The 16,241-nt window shown below is 37.1% G+C and overlaps 2 protein-coding genes across 3 annotated transcripts; one reads left to right on the forward strand and one right to left on the reverse strand.

The window, feature by feature from the left end:
- The first annotated feature begins 364 nt into the window (after nucleotides 1-364).
- On the forward strand, nucleotides 365-4,052 carry LOC135683236 (uncharacterized). 2 transcript variants are annotated; one of them, XM_089109206.1, is made up of 4 exons: nucleotides 493-597; nucleotides 721-779; nucleotides 2,410-3,032; nucleotides 3,778-4,052. In XM_089109206.1, exons 3-4 carry the CDS (start codon nucleotides 2,462-2,464, stop codon nucleotides 4,050-4,052), a joined length of 846 nt encoding a protein of 281 aa, XP_088965332.1. In that variant the 5' UTR covers nucleotides 493-597; nucleotides 721-779; nucleotides 2,410-2,461. The 2 variants fall into 2 exon arrangements, with proteins under 2 accessions (XP_065054514.2, XP_088965332.1); XM_065198442.2 differs by lacking the exon at nucleotides 721-779 and having other exon boundaries at nucleotides 365-597.
- A 125-nt stretch (nucleotides 4,053-4,177) lies between these two features.
- LOC135683235 (U6 small nuclear RNA (adenine-(43)-N(6))-methyltransferase) lies at nucleotides 4,178-16,229 on the reverse strand. The gene is made up of 6 exons (XM_065198441.2): nucleotides 15,926-16,229; nucleotides 14,297-14,690; nucleotides 13,856-13,925; nucleotides 13,507-13,590; nucleotides 11,371-11,556; nucleotides 4,178-10,327 (listed from the first exon to the last, which is right to left on the reverse strand). Exons 1-6 carry the CDS (start codon nucleotides 16,227-16,229, stop codon nucleotides 9,755-9,757), a joined length of 1,611 nt encoding a protein of 536 aa, XP_065054513.2. The 3' UTR covers nucleotides 4,178-9,754.
- Between the last annotated feature and the right edge of the window lie 12 nt (nucleotides 16,230-16,241).

Here is a 16,241-nt window from a genome sequence, read left to right on the forward strand (position 1 = left end):
CTCTTGTTTATTGAAATAGGCCAATTAGAAACGCTACCACATGACTGTAAATGCTTCACATAAGTATAGCGGATCAGGTTTTCAGGAAGTACCCTTATTTTGCCTCACAGCCATATAATGTAAATTGAATAAAATGGGGATTATTGAAATTTTCAGATACGCTTGTTGCGGTGCAAATTTAACATTGCAGTTACATAGTCTCTGTTCAGATCAATAAGCGTAAACGTGAACTTATAAAGGAAGGATAGAGACACTATATTATCGCAGATCGCAGATTAGGTTTCAGTCCTGAAGACAGATGACCAGACTATTTCTATCTTTCATCGAAGCCCAAGAATGCTGATTTGAATCATTGATTCGTAATTAACACTTTATGAGAATATATGAGAATATAGGATTTTCTCAACGTTCAATAGCAACTACCACACTGTCTCCTGCTAATCTGTTACACTGGTGAAGATCGTTGTTGAAAGATGACATTCGCATGGCCTCGATGCGATCCCCTCGTACAGCTAGTTTTCGACGTTATAAAGAACAAGTCAACAGAAGGCCAACACCTAATTGCTCAGAAAAGAGGCAAATTAATAAAAAAATCCGGTAAGAAACTTCACATTAAATACAAAATTTTATTTGAGCAAGTATTTGACTCTTTTTTAATGTAGACGTGTTTGCTTTGAGCTTGGTCGGAGGAAAGTACTCATACTGTGTTTTCGACTAAAGGTAAATGAGCAGCCGAGACGGTTTAAGAACTCCAAAGGCCAAGATTTGTTGCAACACAAGTGAGTGCTCTAGATCTAAATTATTCAAACCCGAAACTAAGTGAACCTTGTAACAGTAAATAAGACATTATTTTGACACCAGAGATACCAACTGCGGCATTTCTCCTTATTCCCTATTTTGCTCTTATTGGTTTTAAAAATAAAGCGTACATTGACGTTAAAACAGGGGGCACAGGGGGCACGTACTCCAATTTTTCAGAAAGAGAGGCTACGTTTATTATTGCAGCACAAAGAGGTGCCCCCATTATGGCTTCTGGATAAGGACTTAGGGAAATGATTCTTTTTGTAAGTAATATCTCTATTTAAGTCTGCTGCTTGCATTTTGAAGATAGGCTTTATGCCTTAATTCTGGCACACAAAAAGTCTCGAAAATTTTGATCAGCGCTGCCATCAAAACAATCAGAAAATTGATTGAAAATGGCAGTAAAGCTAGCGAGTGAATCACGAAGGCCAATGCAAAGGGCAATTTCGTTTCACATCACCCTCTCTCCGTTGACAGTAAAATTTCTTGAGCATTTGGCAGAGAAATTAAATAGAGCAGAAAAATGAAATAATGTCACTTCAGTTTCTGATTGCACCTTGCATGGTTTCATAAATATAGATAGGTTCAAGAAAGAAAGAATACTGTTTCAGGAATTTCAGGAAGTGCCTCTAAAGTTAGCCCCTTGCTACGAAATTGTTTCCGATTTCAAAATGCGTCATCATATTATTATTTTTTATTTATCATATTTATATACAGAAACCCTATCAGCTACTAAGTTAAAAAAAGAAAAAAGTAAAGATTAATTTACATATAATTTCTAGGGATCATGCTTCGAAAAAAGGATGCTAATTTTGCAGGAACTCCTTGAATTTCTTTTTGAACGTGGTAATCGTGGAGCTCATTCTTATTTGTAATAGGATTCCGTTTCACGTCTGTAGGCAAAAGGTATCGTTCTTATAATATGTGGTTCATTGAGCATAAGACTGTAAAAATGCACTTTATCGCTTTGAGTCAAGCTGTCTGAGGAAGTTGTTTTCCAGCTGCGGAGCTTCCCCGTTCAACACTCAGCATATGGCCAGGTGTATCGTATATTTTAAATTGAACACCCCTGTGTAACAAACAAGGTGAACATTTTTCCGCACGGGGGATACCAGGGCCAGCAGCATTTATCTTGAAGTGACATGAGATGTATGTCCATTAAAAGAAAACTTTAGACTGACGGGGTAAAAAAACACCGCTTGCAAGAGACGCGGGGGAATGGGAAAATGACAGGTAATTCGATTATCCAAAAGGGAACGTACCGGTCTGGGCATTTTCGGTCGGTTTCGCAGGGGTGTAAATAAGATTGGCAAAGATCTTCGGATGCTTTAATGGAAAATGTCGCTTAAATATTTTGAAATTTTACATTGTTGGAAATACAAACATGATTTTGCTAACCATTGGAAATCCTGGAAAGGTAATTATAGTCTCCAGGAATTAAAAATTGATAAATATTTTAAAGAAGTAACACCAAATCATTGCGGAATGAATTTGAAGAAGCATTATAGGGTTCGTAAATCTTAAGGAGGCAAGCTGTTTTTAATAATTATGCTTATGATGATCTATAGATGATAGTGATGTTTTAAACTTCTATGTGTTCCTCGATAGGATCATACACAACGGCTCTGACGTCACACTAACTGATGCTTTAGAAATCAAAATGTCAAGTTTCATGATAGATGATCTACTTCGTGAAACCAACCATGTGGAGCAAAGAGCAAGTTCTTACAAAATGAAGCCCAATCAGGGCATAACTGGAGTCAGTACGAGGGGAAAGCAGGACCATTTGCTAAGATTAAAGAAAGGAACATCCGGTCCAGAGACTCACATCAAAGGCAGAGCATATCATGGTCATAACAGTTTACTGCAATATCTAGAGCCAAGGGTAATTAGGAATCAGATAGTGTCACGTACATCGCTCTCTAAAATGCCAGCAGAGTTACCATGTATCTGTGTGATTCCACCCGTCGCAAAATCCTGCGGATGTATGCAGAATTATTACTTACAGCAGCAACAACAACAACTTCTGTCAGGTTTCCGTGGAATCGATATGACTCTCCAAGAAATTATGACAAAGAAGAAAGATCAATTGAAGGGAATTGAAAGTCCCAGCCCTCAGGATATGAAAATAACAAAACCAGCAGCAAGCGCCAAGATCTCAGTTGAAGAATCAGAATTGGAGAGCAAAAAATATGACTGGATGATCAATCCACGACCATTTTACAGGAAAGGTACAGTACAATTTATTTATATAAGCAAGTTAAATGCCCCTCAATTTTCCGCCATTTCTAAATGAACCAATGGAAAAACCTAGAAAGACGAAATGATGCAAACTTCAATATTCTTAGTTGGTTAAACCCTATAAAATTTATAAATATTTCAGCATCAGATAATTGACGGTGTTGGCAATTTAATATCCAAATCAGCAAATAATTCTGAATCGATTTACTGAAACGGCAGCACTCTTGAAAAATCCACGCCACTCGAAGGTCATTTTAACACGACTGAATAAATACCAATAGAACCCTCACTTTAAATACATCCCACAACACACTTTCTGACACAAATTTGCAATGTTTGATGCAAAGTATGTTTAATGGCAGGGCCATGGTACAAGAATAGTACTTTAGGGGGAAGATGGGGTAGGGAAGGGGGTGTGAGGGCCAAAAACTAAAGAAAAACAAACGAAGTATGTCGACTTTTTCCCAGAGTATGGGTAAAAAAACCACGTTTGTTTTCAACTTGACCTTCCAGTTTTTAGGATTGGTAAAACCAAAACAAAACTCCAAATTTTAACTTATTAAATCATAATATGGTAGATAACCATTCACGCAACTTCAAACTTGTTTAATTGTCTTTTCAATTGACAAACTTTCATTTTTGTCAAAATTAATACCACGGCGAAACAGGTTCACAGCATTGTAACAAAATAAGGATAGAAGTACATTCAAAAATTAAAAATCTTTACATTTACAGCAGATGGAAAGCGTCAAACAAATAACAGCTTAGAATCGAAACGTGAAAGAACGACATTCAACAAAGCCCAAAGGTGTGAGCTTGAGCATCAGTTTCAGTTCAGTCGATATCCATCACGATTCGAAAGGGCACAACTGGCAAACTTTCTAGGATTGACTGAGTTCCAAGTAAAGGTTTGGTTCCAAAACAGACGAATGAAATACAAGCGTTGGAAAAGTGCTGGAAAACACTCAAAATATCACAAGGATGGTTTTTTCTGCTCGCATACATGGTGAATGATTAAAAATGATGAGCTGCAACAGGTGTATTCACAGAAACAAAAACACGAGACTCTTACCTAGAAATATTCGTGTCATTTAATGAATTTTTAGAAAGACTGTATCAGCAAGAAAGCAACAACTAAAAAAGAGGCTGAAAATTATTTTGATTAACAATTTTTGTAAATTAAAAACTGATCATTCTCAAAACATCGAAAATTAGTCGTAAAAATCTATCGATGCTAGTAGCAAGCGAGAAATGTTTAGGAAATGTCTTTGAAAACAGTCAAGAAATTAATTGCTAATTTTTTAGCGTTTAAGCTCTCTTCTTTAAGCTTGGTACTGAAAGAATCGCTGCTGCGTATCAAGGCGACGCTACGAAGGAACATTAAACAATTACAATATTACAAACATCTTCATTAAAACATTATATGCTTGAAGCTCTTCCATCGATCTTAATGTATTCAGTCTTTCGAGCAGTTCATGTGCTTGATTTGATGGGAAAGTGTTTGCAAATCTCAAATATTAAACTTAGTTATGTGCAATACATACTCCGATTGTTTAGAATAAATGTCTCCAGCATATTTTGCTTGTGTCATGGACATTCTTGAAAATAGATTGCCAGTTCCTCACACAGCTAAAATCTCGTGTAGTCATATTTTTTCTCCCACGGTTCTTCCTCCCTGAAGAAATCGATGGCAATGAAGGAGATTAACGTCAATCCAAAATGTGCCGGGGGTACGTAAGCAAATGCACCCAGCCACCAAAGCCCGACGGATGACATCAAGAATGTGAACGGCTGAAGGATGAGCAAAATCAGAAAAATCTTCGGCCAGTCACGAACATTCTTTGGCTTTTTGTTAAATTTGACGCCCATCCAATCTAAGATGTAGGGAGAAAATAGCGTCAACCAGACTGAAGCGATTGCCAACAAAATGTAAACAATTGTGAGCGTAACTTGGACATCTTCGCCAAGATAGATGTCAGACATGTTGAACTTTAGCAGTTTGCCTTTCTGTGTCTTTATGTCAATAAATATCTCCACAAAAGTTCTTTAGAAATCTTCCTAAGTTAGGCCAAATGGCTTTCAAGTTGTAACCAGTTGCTTGAGCTGAAGCAAAGAATAACAATGCTGATGCGTGTTCTAGAAGTGCGGAATTTGCGACTGACGCATCACACGTTCCCAGTTTCTCGCCACAAGAGTTAGCTTGGTTTTGTATAACGTTTCATAATTTATCAACGTTCGTTAAAAAAGTTTTCAGAATCAATTTAGAGCAAATGCTGAATAGCTATATGGTCAAGCGCATTAAATACCACCTGCTTCTTTAAACAAATAGGCCTAATAGTTGCCATAGGTAACGTCGGCTGGTCTCCAGGCTACCTACCTGTTAGTGGCCTATTAGGATACAGATTGGTACCTGCTAGTTGCTTGTCGATGAACTGGTAATTTCTAAAATTGTTTGCATTTTGAAAGGATTTTGAAAAACATTTTCTTTTAATCTAGTCGTATCTTGGTTTGCAGATAAAACAGGACAGTCAGAAGAAGGTTGTATTGTTTCCAGAAATCTGCTTCATGTCTGAAGGATCGAAACCATTCTGCTGAAACAAAATCTGCCTTTAAATATCCAATCGTAATACAGCCAGACGTGAAATGAAAAGGCTTCTTCTAAGCTTTCACCCTCTCCTTTTCGATTAGTTCAGTAAATGCGATTCATTCCAGCCTTTTATCTAGAATTATAGTTTGTGAGTATCAAGTTGCTAAAGGCTAACACAGCCAAGTGGTACACTCCTTGAAAGAGAATGCACTACAAAAAAAATACCTTCATTAGAATACCTATAAAATAATGCCTATTAAATTTATGGTAACCCTTAAACATATCTCGTAGGCACTTTCAATTAATATAAAGTCACTAAAAACCCATCTTCACATTGTTAGTTATGAAACAGTTATAGAACAAGTAAATGTGTTTAACCCATGTGGTTTTCCTTTTTGCATTGGTTGATAAATCTACGGGAATTTTTATATCAACCAATGTTGAAAACTTTATGAGGTCAAAAAGTCTGTCGTTTAAAAAATGACAGATGTATGGCCAGTGAAGCTAAAAATGGCCAGTGAAGACGCAACATTTACTGAGGAAGTGCTGTTATTTAGTCATTGCTTATTAATCTTAGAGCCATTACATTATAACCACATCTTGCTTATTTATATATTGGAAAGATTTGGGATCTTTGACTCAACGCCAGGAGATGGTTGAACATTCTTCCACTCTGAAGAGGGTAACAGTGATGGAGAAATTTTCGGGGACATTGCTTCAACTGTTCGCTCCAAGTGTCTTTGGATTAAAAGTGGGTTATGCAGTTTAACATGTGATTAGTTTCCTTCTTTGTCGGATCAAAAAGGATTTTCAAGTGCTTACTTCTTTAGGGAAACAAATCCTCTAAAGTAGCTGGTTTGTGCGTATCTTTCAATGAAGATCGAGCATCATCCTCCATATAGGCATATTTGCCATAAAAGTTATGCAGCTAATAAAAGTGTCAAATGGATCTTGAGCTAGTAAGAAAATGTTTACACAGGAGTGGCGGTAAAAACAAAATCTCGAGACACTAATGTTTGAACTACATGTATATATAAATCTGATGACAAAGGATGTACAAAATTGATAATAATAAATGTAAAATCAAATCAGTTTCATCTATAAATCTGTTTCGGTATATATTCCCAAAAGAATATTGACGCCTTATTTGATAGTTGTTTCTACCCATCCACTGTACCAAGGAAGAAAACTGAGGTTATAGGAGAAGAAGTTTAGTCTTAGTCCACGCAGTGTTGAGATTATAGGAGAAGAATATGTAGTTTGCTGTGCGGCAAGGGTGTGCGAGGACGGTCCGTGGTTCGAGTCCCTGGCATGACCAAACCTTTACCCAGAGTGAGGAGAGTCGCCAGCTCTCTGTAATTCCAGGCATAGGAATCACGAGGTGTGGTCACATCGAGAGGAAGGACCAGGACACTGCTCGATAAGCATAGCTTCTGAGTGTCCTAAAAACTACCTTCGGATGCTAGGTAGCAACAAATACAAAAAGGCCTAAGGCTAAATACTATCTTTGAAATGGGATGAGCCGTTCTACCCGTGCTGTCAATATTTGGTTCTACAGAGATAACCGATACATAAAAAATTTTCAAGAGAAGAGAGTTATTTACAGTTGATTTTGCTACTAAAAGCTACATTTCTCACACAAAAATTGCATTACTACTGTTGCAAAATATCTTTGAGAATTGCATCCAATTGAATCACAAAAGAGTAAAAGATTCGTGAAAGTTAGGGATACTGCAAAGTAAAATAGAGCACAGATGTTAACTTCTTTTCTTATTTAAATCCAAGGAAAAAATTGCTATAAAGGAAACAAAATAATAGACACTCGGGTCGCAAAAGTATGGAAACACTGCCTAAAATGGCGGCTCATAAAAGCTATGGGCCTACGCCGACGAGTTTTTAAAACAGAAGTTCAGCGCTAAGGGGTTTTGGTAACGAACGCCTTCGGTACGAAAATGTTTGCGTAATCCCAATGGCTTTTGAATAAATATAGCTTTGAAAGATTTTTGTACTGTTCTGTGGGAAAAAACCAGGGAAACGTTGTACCGGTGCTTCAGAAACGTTCTGGAAAACATTATCAAAGGATTAATAAAAAAATGGGTTAAAACACAGGAAAGACTTAAGACGCATAAAATAATTCGTTTAAACTTGAATCTTAATACGTGCACCTTTGTTCTGATTTTAAATATATTACAGAGAAAATAATTTTGGCTGAGATTTCATGCTTTAGGTTGGTAATAATGATATCAGGTGAACAATTTCTAAATCTGTCAATCAGTGATCAAAATAGTTGGCGTGCTAAATAACATAGACGCTTTGGGTGTAGATGATTCTTTTCATTAATTTTAAAAGCAGAACAAACGTAGAACGTTTTGCTTCAATTTTCATGTGCTTAGAAAACAAGCAAATCAGAATTTAAAATAAACAAGTCTTTAACGTCAAATGTAGAGCAACTCACCTTGTGTTAGCATTGAAACTGTAAAATTAAAGTGCACTACTAAAATAACTTCATCAGTTATAATTTTTTCATGAAAAACAAGCTTCAATGCTTCAAATTTCAACATTTTCCGTTCATTTTTCTTTAAAAAAGTGACACTTCATGGTCATCTTTCATGAATACTTTGACATTATTTTACAGAATTGCTTTGATGCAATGCTTCAAAGTTTTCCTGAATTTTTTCTCTCAAAACAGCAGACCAATCATTAAATTATCTTTTAACTGAAAGTCGAAAGAATGGCGATTGCATATTACCGCCACAAACTATCGCCTCTTCACCTCACAAACCTGATTTTGAAATTGGTCGACTTAGCCCCGTAGTCACTGTGAGCCGCCATCTTGAACTAACGTTTGCATACTTTTACGACCCCATTGTGGCTCACTATACTTGAAACTATTAAATTCTACGTACAATAATTAAATTCAAGGCTGGCATTAAAAACAAAGTTTCGGAAAGCTAAAATGAATTTTCCAAAACATAAAGCTATTTTATCAGAGAAAATATTATTTGACATTCTTTGTCGACATGCAGAGTTTGCTTTACAGCTTGAGTCTCTTTCCCCCTATCAGCCTCATACGTGTTCCATGTCTTTCAGGCTACTATACGTTCTAGATTCAGGATCAAAACGAGTTTAATTCCATTATTAACTTGGAATTTTCCTAATAAATTCAGAAGAGCTTGACTTTTCTGTACGCTGGTTCTTTACAGGTGCAGCAACACGGGCCAATTTCTTCGAAACCGATTCCTTTAGACCCTGTATACATGAGACCGGTTCCAAAAAGATCCGTATCCATTCGAATTCACTTAGGCGTTCTGTTTACACGAGACCTGCCTAACCGTACTAATTTGAGATCACCTAGCCGTACTCATTTGAGTTCACCTACGAAGGCGTACTCATTTGGAGCCGGTCTCACTTGGTCTCGTGTAAACACTCGAAACTGGATCTTTTTTAGTACGCTACCGTAACGAGGGTATATTCTCCGGCGACAGAGGCTATAGTAAGAGGAACCATTTTCGTTTGTTCGCTTTGGCGCCCTTTTTACGCATCATCGTGACAATCGCCAAGAAACAAGTACGCTCTAATCATGGAAAAATCGTTCGAAATAACGTTGAATTTGATGTCAGTTTTATATGCACTCTCTGCAGCAGTCAGCAAAGGTTTCTTGTTCGCAACTGTAATGTCAAAGGTTCATCGAACTCGACAAAACAGGTTGGTTGCGTTAGCAGAGCAGAGCTCCACACGATATGAGATCGTTTTGCACAAGCTGAATATTGAAAAGAAATAGAAGAGAAGAACCTTCTGAACGAGGCCTGGGAGAACAGAAACCTGGCGGAGTAACTTTAGAATTAAAGCGACAGCGAAGCGAATTTGGCGCCTTTTCACTTTTGTTGTCACGGTTATAGGGGCCTTCGACTCGAGTGTTTTGAGCTTTCTTTCACAAACGATCTTGAGTTCACGTCTCGTGTGAACAGAATGCGAAGTGAACTTTTTTGGAGACGGTCTCGTGTGAACAGGAGGAAGTGAGCTCAAATGGATACGGATCTTTTTGGAACCGGTCTCGTGTAAACGGGGTCTTAAACTTAGAATAAAACAATATTAATTTGCAGAACAGCAGCCTGTTGGATGCAGTCACTTTTCTTTCTTCTTGTTTTGCGGCTGTAAACCATTAAGCTTATTTCGTAGAAACATAAAAAACTGGTGCATACTCTCGCGGTTTCCTTCTAAGCATATCACGTCTACTTTTATTGTTTCAGCTTCGACGCCAATAGTGTCCGTGTCTATAGATACAACAATTTTAAATTTGAAAAGAGGCTTGTCAGTAGAGCCTTCGACCGTTTGAACCGTAACAGGGAAGGCGCGTTTTTGTCCAATGTTTGGCTTCTTCTTTCCCTCACTATCAGAATGGCCCTTTTGAATATCAGTGGCGACTTCCTTCTTTTCTACTTTACAAGGCAAGGCAGTTGGACTATCACTAAGAATAGTAGGCTCGCTAGAATTGCTGACAGTCTCATGGTTAATCGACTGAACAACATCCTTACTGTTTACTTCAGTATTACAAACCTCGCTACTACTAGTTCTTTGCCTCTTTTCCATCCTTCGCTTTTGTCTTTGGTGGCTCCACGTGTTTTCCCAGGCTCCACCAGTGAAGACAGGATCAAAGTCGCCACTTTTATTGAACACCGATGATGCCTCAAACTCAATCTACGAAAGACGGTCGACTAAATGTACCCTTTTGCAACGGATAGCTTTGTTCATACTTAAATGAGTCTCGTCAATAACAATAAAGATACAGTATCAATCCAAATGATACCCTATATTCTTTGATATTTATTGTAAATAGCACGAGAGAGCGGAAACATATCATATCATACTAAAGTACTCTCCTCCGACACAGCAGGAAATTTATTTCCAAATGCGGATCAAAAGTAACGCGAGAGGAAGATAAACGCGTTTGATTGGTTTATGTTTTTGACCAATCACAGCCGTTAATCTCTCGCCCAGTTGACGAGTCGAAGGAAGAAAAGGAACTCTTTCTGATTCTGGCTACAAGAGTCTGGGTCTTTTGTTTTATTGCATATATACTATAGTATGAAATATTCAAGATGATGTTTTTCAATACAGACTTTCCTAAGATGAAGCAGTTTCAAAGGTTGTATAAGACCGCCAATTGACTGCAAAAAACCAAGCGCATTCACATTGAAAGACAATAAAATTCCAATAGTAAAGGTCATCGATAATCATCGAAATCAATAAGCGCGTGAGTCGTATCAATGATTGGCCAATATTTGATTGACAGATGGTTTAAGCCATTTAGTATCTGTTAATTGGCATTTGAGAACCTGTTCAACCTCATTTTGAGCTGATTAAAGGCAATCTGTCACGACGTTGATTGATTATAAGAACAAAGGGATTTGTTATTGTTTCCAGTCCCCCTTTAATTCATCGCATTGTAAAAAATATGGCGGAGCGCTGGAATCGTGTTTAGGCTATTGTTCCAGCTATTGTTCTCGTAAACCAATCCACAACGAGACAGTTTGCCTTTAATATATTGGGCATTAACCTGAGACCTTGGGCATAAACCTTTCCATGTCGTTTACAAACTTGATTTTGGCTGATATATAAATTATTGCCAGGAAGAAAAAGGCCTGTTAAGGTTTCTATCATAAAGGGTTTACCTCTTAAATGTTTCCAAATTATAAAATCGAAGCTGGTAAAAAAGCTTGAATGTCGATGAAGTCACTCACCCGCAAATCCTTCAAAAGTTTCTTTATTTCATGGCTTATAAACTGGATTGCTGTTGATTCTTCAGCTGGATCTTCCTGATTTCTGCTTGCTTCTTGGCGTCTAGTAACGTCCGCTTTGGTAACAGTAAATGTAAACGGCGTTTGGTTTGTCTTGGTTCCAGCACCTGACTGACTTCGTTGGGATATCTTTAGAAGAAGAATAACTAGCTACAATTCTAATATCTAAAAATGCAATACACATTGACAAGCATCTTTAGTGCAGTCAAAATATTGTTATCATTCATATTACTGTTGAAGTAATCAAAGTTATCATAGAAATCATAGTTATCACTGTGGGAGTTCGGTCAAGGTTGGACCATAGAAAAATTAAACGAAGCAGGATCGAACTAGCTCTAGAATTTATGAGGAGAAAGCAGAAAAAGGGAGAAGACTTGAACAACTTCAGAACAGAGAATAGGTGGCAGAAAAGGTAGATAAAAAGAAATAACATCTACGAGAGTTATGAGACATGAAGTTTCAAGGCGAAAGTTTAGAGTAGAAAGGGGTCTTGAGCTTGAACAAGACCCGAAAAAGTTCTTTTAAGGCAACGGTGCTTGGAATGGTTGGGATGAGTGTGACAATTTTAGGATTTCTGGAAAGACCGGTGTCATATTTCGTGATTACTCGTTATTTTGACAATTTCGTGTACTACTTTCCCAGCGAATTGCAGCGATGTAGAAAACCAAACGTTCGTTGTTTAAGTGTGAATAATCACAAAAACTTTGGTAGTTATTTAAGAACGGTTGAAGAACATCTTTGAGAAATTTTGAAATGAATTAAAGATATTTCGTATGGTTCTAGGGATAGCAAAGGTCAAGCTGAGCGCATGAAGCGAGTTGCAACATGTTGAAAATTCCCATGTAGAGGCGCGTTTTCTCTTCGTAATGGCATTCTTCTTGACTGGCTTCCCATCGTGCTTCGAATGGAACGGTCCTGTGTTTATAAGCTGAGACTTTAATTCTCGATGTGCTTCATGAAGTAGCAAATGTCATACGTTTTTGTTTGAAGCACAATAAACAGCAGGTCAGTATAGCCAAATAAGCGCTAAAAAAATCCATGATCTTGTAACACAGTATTGGCGGTATAATCCCAGTCATCAGTGTTATCAACGCAGCTACAAAATCAAATAAATGTTCCCTGAAATCTTTGCATGAACTTCGTGCGCGCATGAGAACGCTTTGATGAATGTGCAAGGAATACTGTAAGGTAATTTAATGTAAGGAATAATAGTTTGCATTCCTTAATGGCAGAAACTCTTTGCTGCAACATCAAATTTATGACACGAGTACAGCAGTGGGTAAAACGAGCAATTGAACTTTCACATGTCCGTTCCCACGAGTCTTTTTTAATGTCAGGAGAGGTTCCATTCAATATAGTGGCATCTTTCATATAAGACTCTAACAACGCAACGTGCTTGCTGATAAGCTACAATGTATTTGGATAGCAACCTTTGTAAAGCGACCTGCTTGTTTCATCATGACCTCGGAAAGGAGCTACCCCTTATTTTGGAAAACAAACAATATATAAATCAACCGTCTCAAAATCACTCGGTTCTTCTGTACAAGTTCATGTCTGATACCAGAAGCCGTTGCTTAAGAAGTGTCTGTTCTCTGCTTTCCAAACATTTTAGTTGATAAAAACACTTCACGTGATTTTGCGAGATTCACAGAGATGCTCTCTTGATCAGCACTGAAGCTGTTTTCTTCTAATTGTCAATTAGAAAAGGGTGATGGGAAGCTGCCTCAGTATTCAAGCACTTTTAATTGTCACAATTTTGAAAAATCTGCTTATTTGGAGAAAAACAGCTGCACTGGAGATTACTGCATGTACATGCCCAAGGCTGCAATAAATATTTCTATTCCATCACTATCATGCATGGAAAGAAAAGCTACTTGGTTGTGGAACTCATTATGTATTGACCATTTAACTATAACTTATTTATTACAGGTAGGAATTTTGCAAAACTTTTCACAATGCACACATAGAAGCTACAGCACTGGTTCTATGCAAAACATGTGCAGTGACACAAAGCCTGTATCTTTGTGAAAATGACTAAATCATTAAATAAACAGATTAAAGAATTTAAAACCTCCCTACCTGCAAATTTTTGCTAAAGCTCCAACATAATCCCCATCTTGTAGTTTTACCTTGTTGAAAAACAGTTGAAGTCACAGAAGGAACCTAGAACAGATATAATTGGCCAATTATAAAATGCCATTCTTTAACAATTAAACAAAGCAAAAGCTTGCAAGTGATATCCAATGGAAATGTAGATAACCAAAAGGTTCATGCTTAATGTATAACATTTAATTATGATAATCAAAGTACAAATGCTTGTAACAAAATCATATAAGATGAAAACATAAAAATTTTCATGTTGAGTCTGCAATTTTATTTTGCATTATATTCTCTGTTTAGCTTTAGATACAAAAAGTATTAAGCTTACCTTATGCTCCTTCAAAAACTGCCTTAATACCTTTAAACTAGCCTTTTTACCAAGCATGGTAGTATACCAACTACAAAAAGAGAAAATTGGCATCAAAACCGATTAATTATGCAAGACATTATAATTCTGAATACCAAAAGCTTTGCAATTAAAACCTTACTGCAAAAGATTCTTGAATGGAGAAAACAGCAATCATAGAATGCATTTTATGGTCTCAGTGGCTTAACAATGAAATTCCCAACCTAAAGTGGTGTCCTTTAATGTCTATTTGCAAGCTCCAAAAAATATCAATGCTCTAATAACACAATCAAACAAAACATTCTTCTCTACACTGCCTCTAATTAGAGAAAATTTTTATTTTGCTATGTCTTAAAAATATCACAAATTAATCAAATCACTGGCTTATAAATTTTCAAAATAATAATGTTGCTAAAATATTACCTTATTTTTTCTTTCAACACTAGGCTTTCCTTTATTATTTTTTTAACAAATGCAACTTCACCACCCTCTGTTACAGTTTCATTTTCAACTGCAGTGCAGATTGAATGAGGTGGTGGTCTACTGTCTGTCCTAGAGTTATCACCTGAGGCTTCTTGTCTGTCACTGAAAAATGGGGGGTTGCACATGGTGAACGTGTAAGTTTCATCAGGGTTCACAATATCTTTAAGAAGAATATCTTTGCTTCCTTTTCTCAGGGATATATCCTCTGCAAAATTATTGGCAGCAATGTTCTTTTCAGCATATGAATATGACAAATCATCAAATTCACTGGCAATGAATTTCCACTTGTTCAGTTTCACTCCAAGTAGTGGGTATATGCATGAGGCACCACAACCTACAACCGAGCAGAATATATTTTTCATAGCTAACTGATATTTTGTCTTATACTTTGCACAGGCTATAAATTGTTGCCTTGGAGCTGGGGAGAGGACACAGCCAACTATGTGCTATTCCCTTCATAACAAAGTATTTTGAGAAGCAATAGATATCACACTGTTTTCATAGCCCTGTAGCAGTTTTTATGAATAACTGATGGTACTGGCAAAGACTGAGATACAACTCAGTTCAGTTCATTTCATCTTTAAAAAACCATACATGCAAATCTTTTAAAATACAGCAACAGGTTACCAAAGATGAAATAAATTACATACAATGAGAGAAATAGAAAACAAGAAAAAAATATAGATGATTTTACAAAAACGAAGGAGATTTGCATGCAGGAATTTCTTAAAGGAAGAGCTCTCTAAATAGATAGACTTATCAAGGAGAGAGCACCCCCTGTGGTAACAATCTATTAATTTTGTATTCACACCACAGGCTGCCCAGGAGGGAGCCATAGGACCAATGAAAACAACTGCCACACAACCTTCGCTCTCTTCGAAAAGAAAATAGCAAAGATTGCCAGACAGCCATCCCCACCCCCACACAAGGCAGCCTAAAGTGACATCTTCATAGTCCTGAGAAAACATTACAAAAGATTCTATTGTTGGTATCTGGTGGAGAACAGATGCAATTTTAGTTTCTGGCAATAATTTGTAACAGGAGTAGATTGTTTGATGACGCAACTTTGATAAATTTTTGTTTAGGGGGGTGGGGGGAAAACCTTGAGGTATGTCATAAGACTTGTGTTTTCTTTATTATATGCAATATATTCCAACTGGTATTGTTTGTTCAATTGGCTGCCAAAATATAGATACCTCTTTTACATCCAGGAAGGGCCACTGAGAGCAAGGCAAGGTGCCAGGACAACCAATGTGTGTGGGCCCCTTGCTGAATGACAAATGTAGATCCCAGAATATGACAATTAATACAGATATCATAATTACAGGCCCCAGAATGGACTCGAACCCTGACGCACATGCTGGCCACCCCTTCCTGTTTGAATGATCAACCCAATTGTATGAGCCTTAAGAAAACTTCAAATGATAAAATGCAATGCAACTTAATGTTAAGAATTTTTAAAAGTTAGCTTGGCTGTTGATTCTTTGAAAAATGCGAGTTTTGCAGTATTTGTTGATATCAGAAGGCAATTCTGTAAGAAAAACAGTATCTTGGTGACAGTCCTCTCACCTATATCCAGTCCTTTAATGTTTGTCTCGTCTTTTTCTTCACCCGAAATCAAATCTTCAATCCATAGAATGTAGTTAAGTCTCAAAGGGACTGTAGGAATCAGACGATCCAAGGGAATATCAAGTGTTAGTACAAAATCATGTCGTAGAAGTGTATATGTGAGCTCTCGTAGGGCTTCAGCATCTTTGAAGTTAATATGTCCCCTACCGTCAGATGAGATGGTAACAAACTTGGCAAATTCTTCATATTGTTCTGCTAGTTTTGCAAAATCTGGAGGTGTTTTATATATATTTCTCTCGTGCATTACAAATCCTTT

The sequence above is a fragment of the Rhopilema esculentum genome, chromosome 7, assembly GCF_057945365.1.
Source record: "Rhopilema esculentum isolate cy_ngs chromosome 7, ASM5794536v1, whole genome shotgun sequence".
Classification (NCBI taxonomy): domain Eukaryota; kingdom Metazoa; phylum Cnidaria; class Scyphozoa; order Rhizostomeae; family Rhizostomatidae; genus Rhopilema; species Rhopilema esculentum.

Bases quoted from the DNA above. Each gene is read 5' to 3' on its own strand.
- LOC135683236 (XM_065198442.2), top strand. From the start codon at position 485: ATGGCCTCGATGCGATCCCCTCGTACAGCTAGTTTTCGACGTTATAAA. The intron at 598-2,409 runs GTAAGAAACTTC...GTTCCTCGATAG, and splicing joins CAAATTAATAAAAAAATCCG to GATCATACACAACGGCTCTG. The intron at 3,033-3,777 runs GTACAGTACAAT...TTACATTTACAG, and splicing joins ACGACCATTTTACAGGAAAG to CAGATGGAAAGCGTCAAACA.
- LOC135683235 (XM_065198441.2), bottom strand. From the start codon at position 16,229: ATGCACGAGAGAAATATATATAAAACACCTCCAGATTTTGCAAAACTA. The intron at 14,691-15,925 runs GTGAGAGGACTG...GCTCGGTTGTAG, and splicing joins CATTAAAGGACTGGATATAG to GTTGTGGTGCCTCATGCATA. The intron at 11,557-13,506 runs GTAGGGAGGTTT...CTTCTTCTAAAG, and splicing joins GCTTTAGCAAAAATTTGCAG to ATATCCCAACGAAGTCAGTC.